The sequence below is a fragment of the Amphiura filiformis genome, chromosome 5 (genome assembly GCF_039555335.1).
Source record: "Amphiura filiformis chromosome 5, Afil_fr2py, whole genome shotgun sequence".
NCBI lineage: Eukaryota > Metazoa > Echinodermata > Ophiuroidea > Amphilepidida > Amphiuridae > Amphiura > Amphiura filiformis.
The window spans coordinates 38,044,383-38,057,321 of record NC_092632.1 but is presented as its reverse complement, the minus strand read 5'-3'; the positions used below and the strand labels follow the sequence as shown (position 1 = coordinate 38,057,321).

Genomic DNA, 12,939 nt, shown 5'->3' with positions numbered 1-12,939 from the left:
GTGTGATTTAGAGATTTAATCATTTTTCACCGTTGTTCATCCATGCATAACAACGATGTGTCAACATCATCTGTGTGGTTTACTTTCAAGGGTGGCTTTAGCTGCCCGAGCGAAGTAAACCACAATGACGGGCCGGACAGGTCTAATTCACATGATTCTTTCATTCAGATGTCCGGTTGTCATTGTCACTCAACCTTACAAGAAGACCGGTGGTTACTCTGTTGATATCAGCAATAAAAATTAAGAATAAAGCACTAATGTTTATTAGGTGTTACTTCCAACATAAGACCAGGTTTATACATAAGTTCCAGGCATGACAAATTTTATGTGTAACCTTGCGTTCTCATATAGGCTACTGGACTGTGGATTCATCACTGATTGGCTCCTGTACAAAGGTATGAGTTGTTGAAATGATTACATACCACCTTGCTCTTGCTCAAATTCAAATTGCGAGAAAGAAATATTGAATTATATGTTTTGACGGTCACACATATATATTTTGTTTTGTTTTTTCTCATAAAAAGCCCACCTACATGTAAAAAGGTCTAGCAGTTCTGGCACCAGGTCAACTGGAGATAATGCAAACCTTTTAATAAGGACCTAGTTCTCTGTGAAATTGGCATATGTTCCGATAAAACAAAAGATAGTACACAGACTTATTATTGACACTGACTTAAAGTCAAACATTCCATCTTATACAAAAACCTAAAATGGATGTATAACATGGACTTTTGGGGATTGATATCAATCACGATGTAAGCATATACTTCACTCTATCCCAGCTGACTCTGAAGTACAGTATAAGCTAATAATAGCGGAATTTACTTGTGTCTAGTTATGGCAGGTTTTTTTTCAAAGTACATCAGCTCTTGTTTCTGTAATTTCTCAGATTAATTATCTGATACATACATCACATTTTCCCAAATTTACCCCTTTATCCAAATTTTGTGGACAGTGCAAAATTAAAATGCCCCCTATTTGGATGATTTTGCAATCTGTGCAGTCACCAACCATTAGTTCTAAGTGAAGTAACCGAACATGTATCTGTGTGGGGTGTACATGTAAGTGTGGGGTGCATCTATATCTTTACCACCAATTGTAGACTTTTGTATGAAATAGCATAAAAAATCATTTAGCCAATATAGGTAACCAACCACTATGGGTGCAATGTTAGGCCTGGAATACCTGGTCTACGGTATGACAATCAATTGTCAGACTTGTGTAAAAAGTCTGCAGTTTCAATGTTGAAAAGTGTTGTAAGGTGTGCAAATTGTGTATGGGAGATTGTTGTATGCCTGAAATTTTACTTTCATATTTTGACTTACAAAATTTGGTTTCTCTTTCAAGGGATATGACAGCAGTACATTATATGGCACAATCCTTGCCGAGTCTAGCCCATGCTCATCCCATTTGTCTTTTACATACTCCGCATTCTCTTTATCTGCAGGAGTTCCAGCAAGATGAGGCTTTGCTGTAAGTGTTCTGAAAAATAAAAAGTATGGTTCATCATTCAACTTCTATCCAAGTCACCAGAGGACACTCAAGAAAAAAAGATTTGTTGCGCTTGTTAGTGGAATATGTAGCACAGCCAATGGAACAGCTCAAAGTCCAAAAAGGGATATTCCAGTTGAAATCCAAACACCCCTATGGTGGATACGACCTTAATCTTCCACAAAGGGAGTGTAGATTCCAAATGGAGTCACTTCTTTTACCTAATGGTATTGTCTCCCTGTGTGGAAGACTTTTTTTGAAATTTTTCGAGTGCATGCAAAAATGACTTTGTAAAACTGGAACAAAAAATGCTTGTCCCCAGAGTCCCAGACCCCAAATTTTAATGTTTCCGCCGCCAATGGAGCCATATGATGTCTGCCAGGAGCCAAGTCCAACCATTTGCTACTTGTATCATGAACAACTCAGACACCAAATATATATTATACTCATTTTCCATCAATTGCCAAACTTACTATACACTATATGTAAGCTGCACATCATGGCATTATTTATCTGAGTGTATTTCTTGCAATAACAACCAGGAGCCATTTTGGATCACTCACAAAAGTGTAACTTACATTTGTACTTCACTCCTGGTTCAAATGATCTAAGAATCTTACATTCCAATGCAAATTGCCACTGGCAACCACTTATTTTCACTCTTGCCATATAGATTACTGTTTCAAAATTTTGATATTTCTGCACAGTATCTGCTTATACAGCATGGAATTAGGTAAGACTTATTGTCCTATTAAGAGGCAAATAGATCAGTCTACACGGGTAGTCTATGACCATGATGACCCCGTTTACACAGAGAGAAGTTGACTTCAATTGAGACATCGAATTCAGATTGTGACTAAGGATTAGCATAAATTATTTCTTGATGGGTGTTTACGCGTAAGTCGAGTTCAAAACAAATTGTGAATTCGACTTTTATGCCATCATTTGCTCATGCTTCAAATTACCATTATGAAGTCGACTTCATATTACGTGTTCGTTTACACTGCATATAAGTTGAGTTTGAAGTCGACTTTGAATTAGAAAAATGTTGCTCCGGGTCATCATTTGAAGTCGACTTCTGAAGTCAAGTTTAAAACGCAGCGACCCTGTTTACACACAAATGAAGTCGAGTTCAAAGTCGGCTAAAGTGACTTCAGGCTCTGTGTAAACGCGGTCTATATTATAATCGTTATCAGTTGTTCAACCACTAATTAATTGAAATGAACAAGCGCTTATCAGTTTATGTAAATACTAGTATCAAATTTATGATGTATACAAACAATTGAAATCCCATTATAGTACACATGCAGTTGCAGTGTTTATTCAGCGGCTATGTTCGGGCAGGCTATGTTGCGTTTTTGGGTCCCAAATTTAGTGTCAAATACTTTGCAATTCATTAATTTAGAGCAGGGGTAGCGCTAGAACTAAACACTCCAGTGTCCGCAGGGACCCCCGAACTTGCCGAAAATTAAAAAGTAGGGGGTCCGGAGTAGAGTTTGGTGAGTCCGAGTTGCACAAATGCTGCATAAATAGTATGTCTGCAATAGCGCTAGATTGAACAACTGGGGGTCTGCAGGGACCCCTGAACTTGCAGAAAATTTAAAAACAGGGGTCCGAACTCTATTTTGGTGGGTCCGGGACCCCAAAAAGCAACCTAGCGCTACCCCTGATTTAGAGTCAATTTGAGAATTTTTTGTGCTAAAATTGAGCCAATCTAATTTGGGAAAAATGCTTCATTATTTGGTACACCCAATTTTCAAATGAATTGAACTTGGTCCTAGTCATGCAGCACTTTGTATTTTACCTAAAAAGGAACACATCTCACCGATTTATGGTAAACAGAATATTTATCAATAAAAATTAATTCATTCTCTACTTTTATTGAACAAAAAACAAGATTATTGATTTTTGAGCACTGAATTTAACATTTGAGCAATTTTAAGTGTTTACCACATCAAGGCTATCTAATTAGTACCAGCATATATGCAATAATATTGTATTCCCACCTGTATACATTAGTTATCTAATTAAAATTGAAATTATTATTCATAAAGTCAAAATGTTGATATAGGCTTTTCCTTAGTTTATTAAATTGTAATAATCACTAACCAGGGCATATTTTGGCTTTATAAAGTATGCTAAGTTAATTGCATGACTTCCAATGTTCGACAGTGACAAATAATATATTGCCAAATTTACTACTAATTAAAGTAAATATATTTAAAACTTTTTAAGTTTTAAATATATTTACTTTAAAAATATTAAAACATTTTTTTCCAAATGAGCAATACTGGGTATATTATGTCTTTTACACAACAAAACTGATCTTTATAGGGTCTATTTTCAGAACAGCCTTCATGACTAAGGGAATGACAACAGAGAATCAGGAAATGTAATAGTAATAATTGTTCCTTGTTACAAAACAAACGCATAGGCCTACAGTAAATTGAAGTTTGCCTGGCTGATGTCCAACATTATAAATAACTAAATAAAATAAATAAATAAATAATAGCGTATCAATTTGGCTAGATTGTGTAGCAAAATGCAATTTGATACTAGCTATATTATACCCTGCTTTGTAGCCCCTTGCTTTTAGCCTCTAGGGTCCGATCTCTTGAAGCTTGCCTAACCAGTAACCACTAGCCATGCTTTGAGAAACTGGCCCTAGATGTCTAGAGCCCACACTTCTTTCCTTCTTCACATCACAAGTGTAGGGAATTATGGATCATTTTGTTTCAATCTTACAGTAATCCTCTTTGATATGTGAGCAGAAAAACATTTTTCTAGAGTCAAGGTTGAGATAGAGGTTAGGGTTAAGGTTAGGTTAGAGATTTAAATTCATTCAAATGGATCAATCCCTAGTCTGGGGTTGACTCATGGGAGTATATAAACCTCCCTGCAGGCGTGACAAATACAAGAGCAAATATCCCTGTGTAGGCCTAATCTCTGTCAACAAAGTATCAGACCCTGAAAGTCTACATTTTTATACAAATAATGATGGTGTATGTTTGTGTCGACTTCTGATTCTCATTCTAAATCTGCTCTACATACATGTAGGCATACAATAGTTCAATCAATTTATGGCATTCCATCTATACCACATATTAACAAGCCCCTGGATATCTGTGTTACACTTATTTTATAAACATGTTTGCATTAAATTCTCACACAAAATGTAAACTTTTAATTTTTTTGAAACCTACATGTACACATGCACAAATTTACCACTTAATTTAAACTTGTATGGTTTTTTTTCTAGGTTTTATTCATGTACATCCCACCAATGATATTAATTAATTTTAATAATAATAAGTGAAATGATTTGGTAAGAGTTGAATATGTAGTATAAAGTCATAATAGATATGATTTTATTTTGATGCCAATTGTTTTCTGCCTGGGTTTTCTGGCCATTTTAAGCCAAAATAATGAGGTAAAATAAAAGTAACACCACTTAAATTACTATGTTGGGCTATTGTTGGCCACTTAAATGTGGAGCTCTATGGGGGATTTATTGTCTTATTTTAAGACATTATTTCAAAAGTGTTCATTTGCCTACGGCAAATTGGCAGATTCCAATTAGGTGTAAGCTTGGACATGTGTAAATAAATCTTATAAATATGCCAACAAAAAAGATTTGCAAAAAATATATATATATTTTAAAAGATTGACCTTATTGCTTCAAAACAATGTTACATGGGCCATGAATTTGCTTCGTAATATTTTAACTAACACATGGCCTCTCATCATCTGTATGAATATTATCAAATTATTGCACGGTATACATTTAAACTGCAGCTGAACAAAAAATTGTGAGACCTTTCACAAACAATTTACATACCTACCTGAGATTTTCTTTTATGACATCAGCATTAAGTTCCTCCAATATCATCTCTCTAATAGCCTCATCTTCCCCTTCCAGTGCCTTCAGCCAGATCTTATATGCCTCACTATCAGGAAACTGAGCTTGTGAAGAAAACCAACCAATTAATACTCCAAGAGTTATTCCAAGAACTGCAGTCACTACAGCTACAATGATCAGAGTAGTCCTAGACCCCATCTTGTCCCGCTGACTGCCGCCAAGTATTTGCACTTGACTGTCAGTATCATTGGCTTGGGTATGGTTATGAGTAGACTTTAGACTTTGAAAGTCGCCATCTACCTCCAGTTTATGGTAATTGTCCTCCATGGTGAAGTGGGAGGAGCTTTGTACTGGATCTCTACTATCAATTACAGCATAGCTTGATTGATATCAGCCAATCATGTGGTTACTTTCCACATAACTTTATCAGCCAATGAGGTTCCACTATTTTCTTATTCCAAGTACTGGACCTACCAAAAAATAATTATATTGGGGAAAAATTATCATGGAAACAAAGGCATATATTTTTTTTAATTAACAGATTCATGTGTCATCTAAATATTTCTCATGTAAATATTTGTAGTCATGGGACCTCAATGATTTCAGTAAATTTCAGAGCTATTTTTTATCCAAAGTGGAAGAATATTGTAATAAAAATTCCCTTTAAAAGGAAAGCCAGCCTCAATGTAGAAGAGGTCTTGTAATTAGTTTTGGTCAATGTGAAAGGCATTTTTAGGATCACGCTTACATCTACATGACAGTCCACCAAAGCATCAACTATGAGAATTTTCACACTGAAACAGCAGAAAACATTACTCCAAATTGTTCTGGTCTGTTTTTTGTTGTTGTTGTTGTTGTTGTTGTTGGTTTTTTTTGTCTTTTCAGCTTTTTACCCACGATATCTCAATTTCCAATTTTGTAATACCAGAACTTACGAACTCAATATCTTCGCTTAGGAATGTCCGATTTCACTGCTTTTCGATATACCACTTCACAAATAAACTGCGGTTTGAGTTAACTTACATGTACATTTTATTTTAAAATAACTTAATTAATTCGCAATGTATAGTTTAAGCCTACTATATTATAATAGATAGTGGCCAGCACATTTATAAAGGACTGGTTACTCACTACAATCTTCACTCTTAAACTGTGTTTTTCTGAATGTGCTGATCATGTTGATTGCTAGTCGGAAACTCCTGCGAAGCTATGGACATGGCATCTTACATACTCCATTCTATAACAGTCTGCCTAGTGCCTTGTGTGTTTTCTCTTCAATCATTTTGTTGAATGTAATTTTATGAATCAAATAGTTATGTGTCATTTTATTTATAATAAAGAAGTTATTAAATTAATAAAGTAAGACAATTTATTTATCTATAAGTGCATGTCAAATGGGGTACATTGTCCAATACTATAGGCCTACATGCATAAATTATGCCCATATTATAGCTAGGCCCTAAAAACTTTATTTTGCATCGGATTTTTCCGTTGAAAAGACAAAACTGATGTTTATGATAGCAACCATTTCATCAATAACATTTTGAGTCATTTTATCCATAAAAGCGACACAGGATATGATAGATAACTACTTTCACATCAATATGGTCCATATGATCACAGATTGTTGAGAATCTGTGATATGATCTGGGGATATGATGAAGATTTTGATTCTATAGATCTGTTATCAACATGATATCACGCTGTTCAGTGGTCAAGGAGTAAGGACCCCGGTCAAGGACACTGATATGACATCATAGGTGATGTCAGATTTTCTTCTGCTGACCATATGATGCTATATATTAACTATTATTGTTACATTTAGGCCTATACCTAGAACTTTTAAAGTCATAATTAGTTCAAACATAACTTTGGTAATACTCACTCGTTTTCGTACGTTGAAACGGCAAAACATACTTACTTTTCCTTACAAATCAAATTAAAATATTTTTAAAAAATTCAACCACAAAAGTTTTAAACAAAAGTCATTCCAATACCAATAAAAATTAATCTCTTGAGCATACAAGCACCATCCCAGAAATAGGTACCAGCCCGATGGGCTGGCGAAAATGTAATCTATAATCTTAGTTTACAATTCATGGCTGTGTATTTATGTGTTGTTTTTTTCGTTGTTGTTTTGGGGTTGTTTTTTTTTTTTTTTGGGGGGAGTGAAGACCATAAAAATAATTTTAGTTAGTTTGTAAACATTTCATAGCTCTGTATTGAAAAAAAAAACCTTTTTAGTGAAAAATCCCCAACAAAATTCCCAGATGTCATTTGTTCTAGTCTTTATGAAGTTTTTATTTGGAACACATTATCTGGAATCAAGATTTTCAGGGTTATGATTAGGGTAAGGTTACTGTCTGGGATATGATTAGGGTAAGGTTACTTTCAGGATTAGGATTAGAGTAAGGTTTAAAGAATTAGGTACCAGAACGAAATATAAATTTTATCTGCAAGAAAATTTTTGTACATACACGTTTCTAGTACAGTGATCTATATGTTGATTTTTTTATATGGGTGGATCAACGACACAACGTACAGGAAAGTTACGTTGAAAATACAGGTAAGCCAATGCGACACGCAATTGAATAGAGTTAAACTGAACTCCAGAGGTCAGCAATATTTTTTACTATGTGTCGGAATATCCATTTCCTTAAATACTTCTTACCTGCGGTACTTGAAATTTAATTAAATTATTCATAATCTTTACACAAACAGTAATTTACATACACTCGGCCAAACATGCAATATGGCAATCACAAAAAATTATCAAAAACTTCAGCTGGCTAGTCGGCAATCGGAGAGCTCTTACAAAACGTGGCGCATGATATCGGGAATTTATGCAAAATTTACAGTACAATCAGTATAGAAAGGATAAAACTCAAATTAAGAAAAAGTTCTAGACCTGTATGACTTGTTGTACGGTACTCTAGGTTTCCAGTGATATAAAAATGCCCCTTTAAGTGGATGATTACATTTTTAAAACATTACAAATATATGCTATAAAGCAGGCGGTATAGGACACGCGACATGTGACGTTCGAGGCTGGCGAAAATACAAGGCTGACAGCCCCATTCAAAATATACGGTTTAAAGTGAATTGTTTGTGAAGATTTCATGATTATGTGTTTTCCAATGGCGACGTCAAAAATGGCGCTATCGCATCCGCCACCACCTGCTATAAAGGCAGAAAATCAGGTTTTAAATTAAACGAAATTTTATCCCAATTAAAAAATTTTAATTATTAGATTCTGTTTTTTCTCCAGTTTCCTATTGGAATACCTACCACTGTTATGATTTCAATGTGGGTCTTTAGAAGAACATGCATAGACATACACAGTAAACGGAATAATAGGTAAAACTGCAAGACTTCTAGTTCTAGTGAAAGATATAAACCAAATTATATTTTAAGCTATACCTGATCTCATGTACCAATACCTTGTGTATTGGTACATGATTCGGCGGGTATACTTCAGCAATAGCGAATAAGTGGTCGTTTTTACTCTTTTAAAAGCGTCACATGTACACCAAATACAGCCCCGAAATGGTCTACTTTTAGCGTGCCTTAACTCCGAAACAGTTTAGTCAAAGTTAAAAATCGATCCCCAACCCTTTGCTTACCTTGGGCCAATTTGCAGTATTTTCCGCTAGCTCCGTGTTGGAAAATGTCCGGTACTTGCCCGGTACAAACATAGAAATGGCCACATTTGCTTCAGTCCTGGTATGAATATTTCTTCCGTAATCCAATGGTTCCAACGCACACTTCCAACGTGGGCATCACGATGATAGTCTCCTACACAACCAGATTGTGTCGGCCTGACGCTCATCGATCCTAAAAGTGAGGACAGCGTGAGCTCTTACCTGCGTAAAAGTCTGTTCGACAAAGGCAATAAGGATGATTGACAGCGCCGTTCATTGGGCGGAGCCATTACGGCATGACAGCAGACAGGTTGCGCTGTTCTCTGACCTTGACTGTTAAATCACGTAGACATACCGTGACCTGGGTACACGCATACAAAGCTGGGGAATGCGACTGCGGCCGCCATTTTGACACGCGTATCTACTCTTCAGAAAAATTACTTTTGGTGACGTTTTATATCAAACAATTTTCGATAACGGTTTCTACTAGGATTTCAATTTTTTATTAATGAAGGTGCATGTAGTTTTGAGGAATAACACGGGATGTTTCGAGTTTTATTTCCACTGGTTATGTAGGAAGGTGAGTGAATTAGTGAATGAGGCCGGGATTGAGGTTTTGTTGCTTCAACGATCCGATAGTAGGATACTGAACGTAGGCTAAAATGTCTAATGACGCCATGTTTACATGAAAACATTAGCTGTTCTTGCGAGGTCAGTGTCGTTGAATTCGTTACCTAAATTCCTTTCAGGATATTCTGATTTCACTTATTTATGATGTGTACGAAAATTCACCATATAAACTCAAAAGTGTGAATGCAAGCTGTTATTGCTGACAATAGAAACATTGTTGCAAAGTCATTAAAAACAGGTATGTATTACAGACGTTCTTTGGCCGAAACGAGATACAGGCCAGTTAGGCAGTCTAATTTTAAGCTTACCTACATACAGTACATTTAAGCTTAACTTTAACTAGTAATTTTACGTCCAGGATCGGACGGTGCTTAGTCTAGACTTCGTCAAAATATTAGCCGTATACTCTACTTTGTTAGGTCAACTGTTGGAGGCACCGTTTGTCAAAATAGAGGATTCTGGAAGAACATTTTACTCACCTCCACGTTTATTGTTATCTAAAATTTCTCCATCTGTTTTTGATGACGAGCTGCAAATAGGAAGCGGCGCCGTATTTTGTGACCCAACGCGAGTAAATGAGTAGGGCGCGCTATTTGAATTTTTAAATTTAAAATAGTATTTTTTTTTATATTTCAATGTTATAGATTTTTATTCATTTCAACAAACAAAAACAAATTAACAAATTAAGTTAATTAACAACAAATCACAAAAAGGCAGCAGAAACTTGGATACACAAAGGTATGTAGGCCTAGTCACAGGCTACCCAAACATTCTAGGCCTAATATGTAATACATGAAATGTTTACAAAATCAGTCCCACTGTCCCAATATATAAATTGTACAGTTACGCATTACATCGTAAGCAATACAAGATAAACCAGAAAATTAGATGTCAAATCTCCATTTACGAAAGTGGCAAGAGAGTTTGTGTTTCTTTTTAGCAATGAAATACTCTATTTCTCTATTTATTTTAATACTAGCGGGAGACCCGCGCTTCGCGCGGGTCCCCGCTAGTTGAGTAAACGGGAGCGGTTAGTAAACGGGAGTGGTTAGTAAACATGGTAAACGGTGATGATGATAATCATGGTGTCTTGGTGTAGATTATTCATAGTAATGACCATGTTATATTGTTAGCTTGATAATCATATGTTAGCTCCTGTCATATTAAAGAAGCTGAATAACTTTAAGTGAATATCCAGACCTGTGATAATGTTGTTACTCACTCAATCCCTCAGATTTCTTTTGAAACAGCTCGTGACAGAATGGTTGAGTTTAACTTTATCCCAACAAACATAAAACATTAATGTTAAAGAGGTTGCTAGAAAACGTTTCGGGTTATAATGGTATAAAACATGTAAGCATCATGTTTAAAAGTTGCAGCAAAATATTTTAGCGAGCCCGTGTTAAAAGCTAGGCCTACATTATAGCCAGGATTTATTTGCGGGGTTCGCAGAATTTCCAAAATGTGGACTTTCAAGTTCCACTAAAAGTGGGCTCACCCACCCCCCTATCATTTAATCTTTTGGGGCTATACTGAACAGTTGAACGACTCTGTTGGCTATATTTTAACATTCCATCTGAAAAGTGGACTTTTTTTGCAAATATGTCACCCAATAACCCCCCCCCCCTTTTCATCAGCTTACACCCAATGATCCCCCCTGAAATGGCTTCAAGGCCTTTGCTTTGACCCAGTTTCTAATTCTGAGAGGACACAGCCGGCTGCACGGCGTACGACACAATGGTGCTTCGTGGCCATTCAAAAAGGTGGCGGCAAAAAGCTTCAGAGTGTGCCCCCTTCCAAATTCCTGGATCCGCCACTGTCTCAGAGAAGCAGTCAGTCACGTACACACCCCGACACCCAGACAAACATACGTAGGCCTACGCGCGGTAAGCCAACATTAAATGCGTCCATACCATGCGCCGCAATGCGCGTGAAACCATGTGCCGTGTACGCGCAGGTGCGCGACTCGCCACTTACCGCGCGTGTTGGACACCGCTTGCATTTTGACGCGTTTGCTGTCATGACCTGACCCATAAGGTTATTGACCTCAACGGCCTAGCAACCGAACATTTTTTTTGTTATTTCCATAGTGACTGAATAGTTTTGCAAAAATGAACGTCAGATGGTTTAATGGCAATATGTACCCGATCAATGTACGAATAAATCGGAGCTGAAAGTGAAAGCATCTCGGAGACTGCTTCTGGACAAGATTTAGCGACTTCCTTTTATTTATATAGAAAACCAAAACTGGTGGGAGGTTTGTTTTGAAATTTACACACATAAATATAATATTTCACACTCAAGAACAAGTATGTTAAAAACATGATTTTCGGGGGTGCACCATAGCCCCTTCTTCCAACTAAACTAAAAATCACTATTAAAATGCTGTAGATTTTAGGTCGCACAACAAATACTATGGAAACGTTGCTATCCGATTCCTTAAGTGGGGTGAAATGAAAATTTGTCCTTAAATAAGTCCAAACATTTTCTTTTCTGATTAACATTTTACATTGATTGTAATTTAATAAAATTGTCATCGTAGGCAATGTGTGCATTTTATGCAACTTTGCAGAGTTTCATTCGCTTTTGCTTCTGATTAACATGTTTATTTAAAAATCATAAAACCATTGACATTAGTGAACCAAATGTGTACTTTCATCAAGCTGTAGCTAAGTAAAACGACATGTCAATTAAAGGGATTTACATTTTAAATGAAAACCTACCCTTCTAAATAACTCTAAACATTTTCTGTTCTGATTAACATTTTACAGAAATTGTAATTTTATGAAAATGTGTGCATTTATGTGTGCATTTATGCAACTTTACTGAGTAAATTCGTTTTTGCAATCTGATTAACAGTTTTTAAACACAATACCGTTTAACTTGACATTAGTGAACCAGGTGTGTACTTTCATCAATCTGTAGCTAGGTTTAAAAAATGTCAAGAATCGAATCATAAGTATGCACTTAATTGAGGCAAAAGTAACTAAAAACATTCCATTTGCCAACATCTGCTGAAAAAAGGTGTGAGACATGTGTTATATCTACTGAAGATAGGCCTAAACACAAATTACATGTTTGATACAGTAAGATTCGCCATTGAAATTTATTACGAGATTATCCGTGCAATGGGCAACAAGAACATCTGAGGTTTGTGCAAACAGTGCAATATCCTAATAGTTATGATGTCATACACTGGGGGCGCACATTTTTGCCTACATATGCCCCTAAATGATATCTACTGAAGATAGCATAAAATAGGTATTAAGGCCTAGCCAAAATGCTATATTGAAGATAGCAAATTCCAGGTTTTATGAG

General features: G+C 36.0%; 1 protein-coding gene across 3 annotated transcripts in view; it reads right to left on the bottom strand.

The window, feature by feature from the left end:
* Window positions 1–10,148, bottom strand: part of LOC140153086 (N-acetylated-alpha-linked acidic dipeptidase 2-like) — a 36,056-nt gene extending 25,908 nt beyond the window's left edge. For all 3 annotated transcript variants that reach the window (XM_072175705.1, XM_072175704.1, XM_072175703.1), the window contains exons 1-3: window positions 10,101–10,148; window positions 5,334–5,820; window positions 1,326–1,482 (exon numbers count right to left, since the gene is read on the bottom strand). In XM_072175705.1, coding sequence (XP_072031806.1) covers window positions 1,326–1,482; window positions 5,334–5,677 — 501 coding nt within the window. In that variant the 5' untranslated portion in view covers window positions 5,678–5,820; window positions 10,101–10,148. The remainder of the gene's footprint in view (window positions 1–1,325; window positions 1,483–5,333; window positions 5,821–10,100) is intronic.
* Window positions 10,149–12,939: the final 2,791 nt, after the last annotated feature.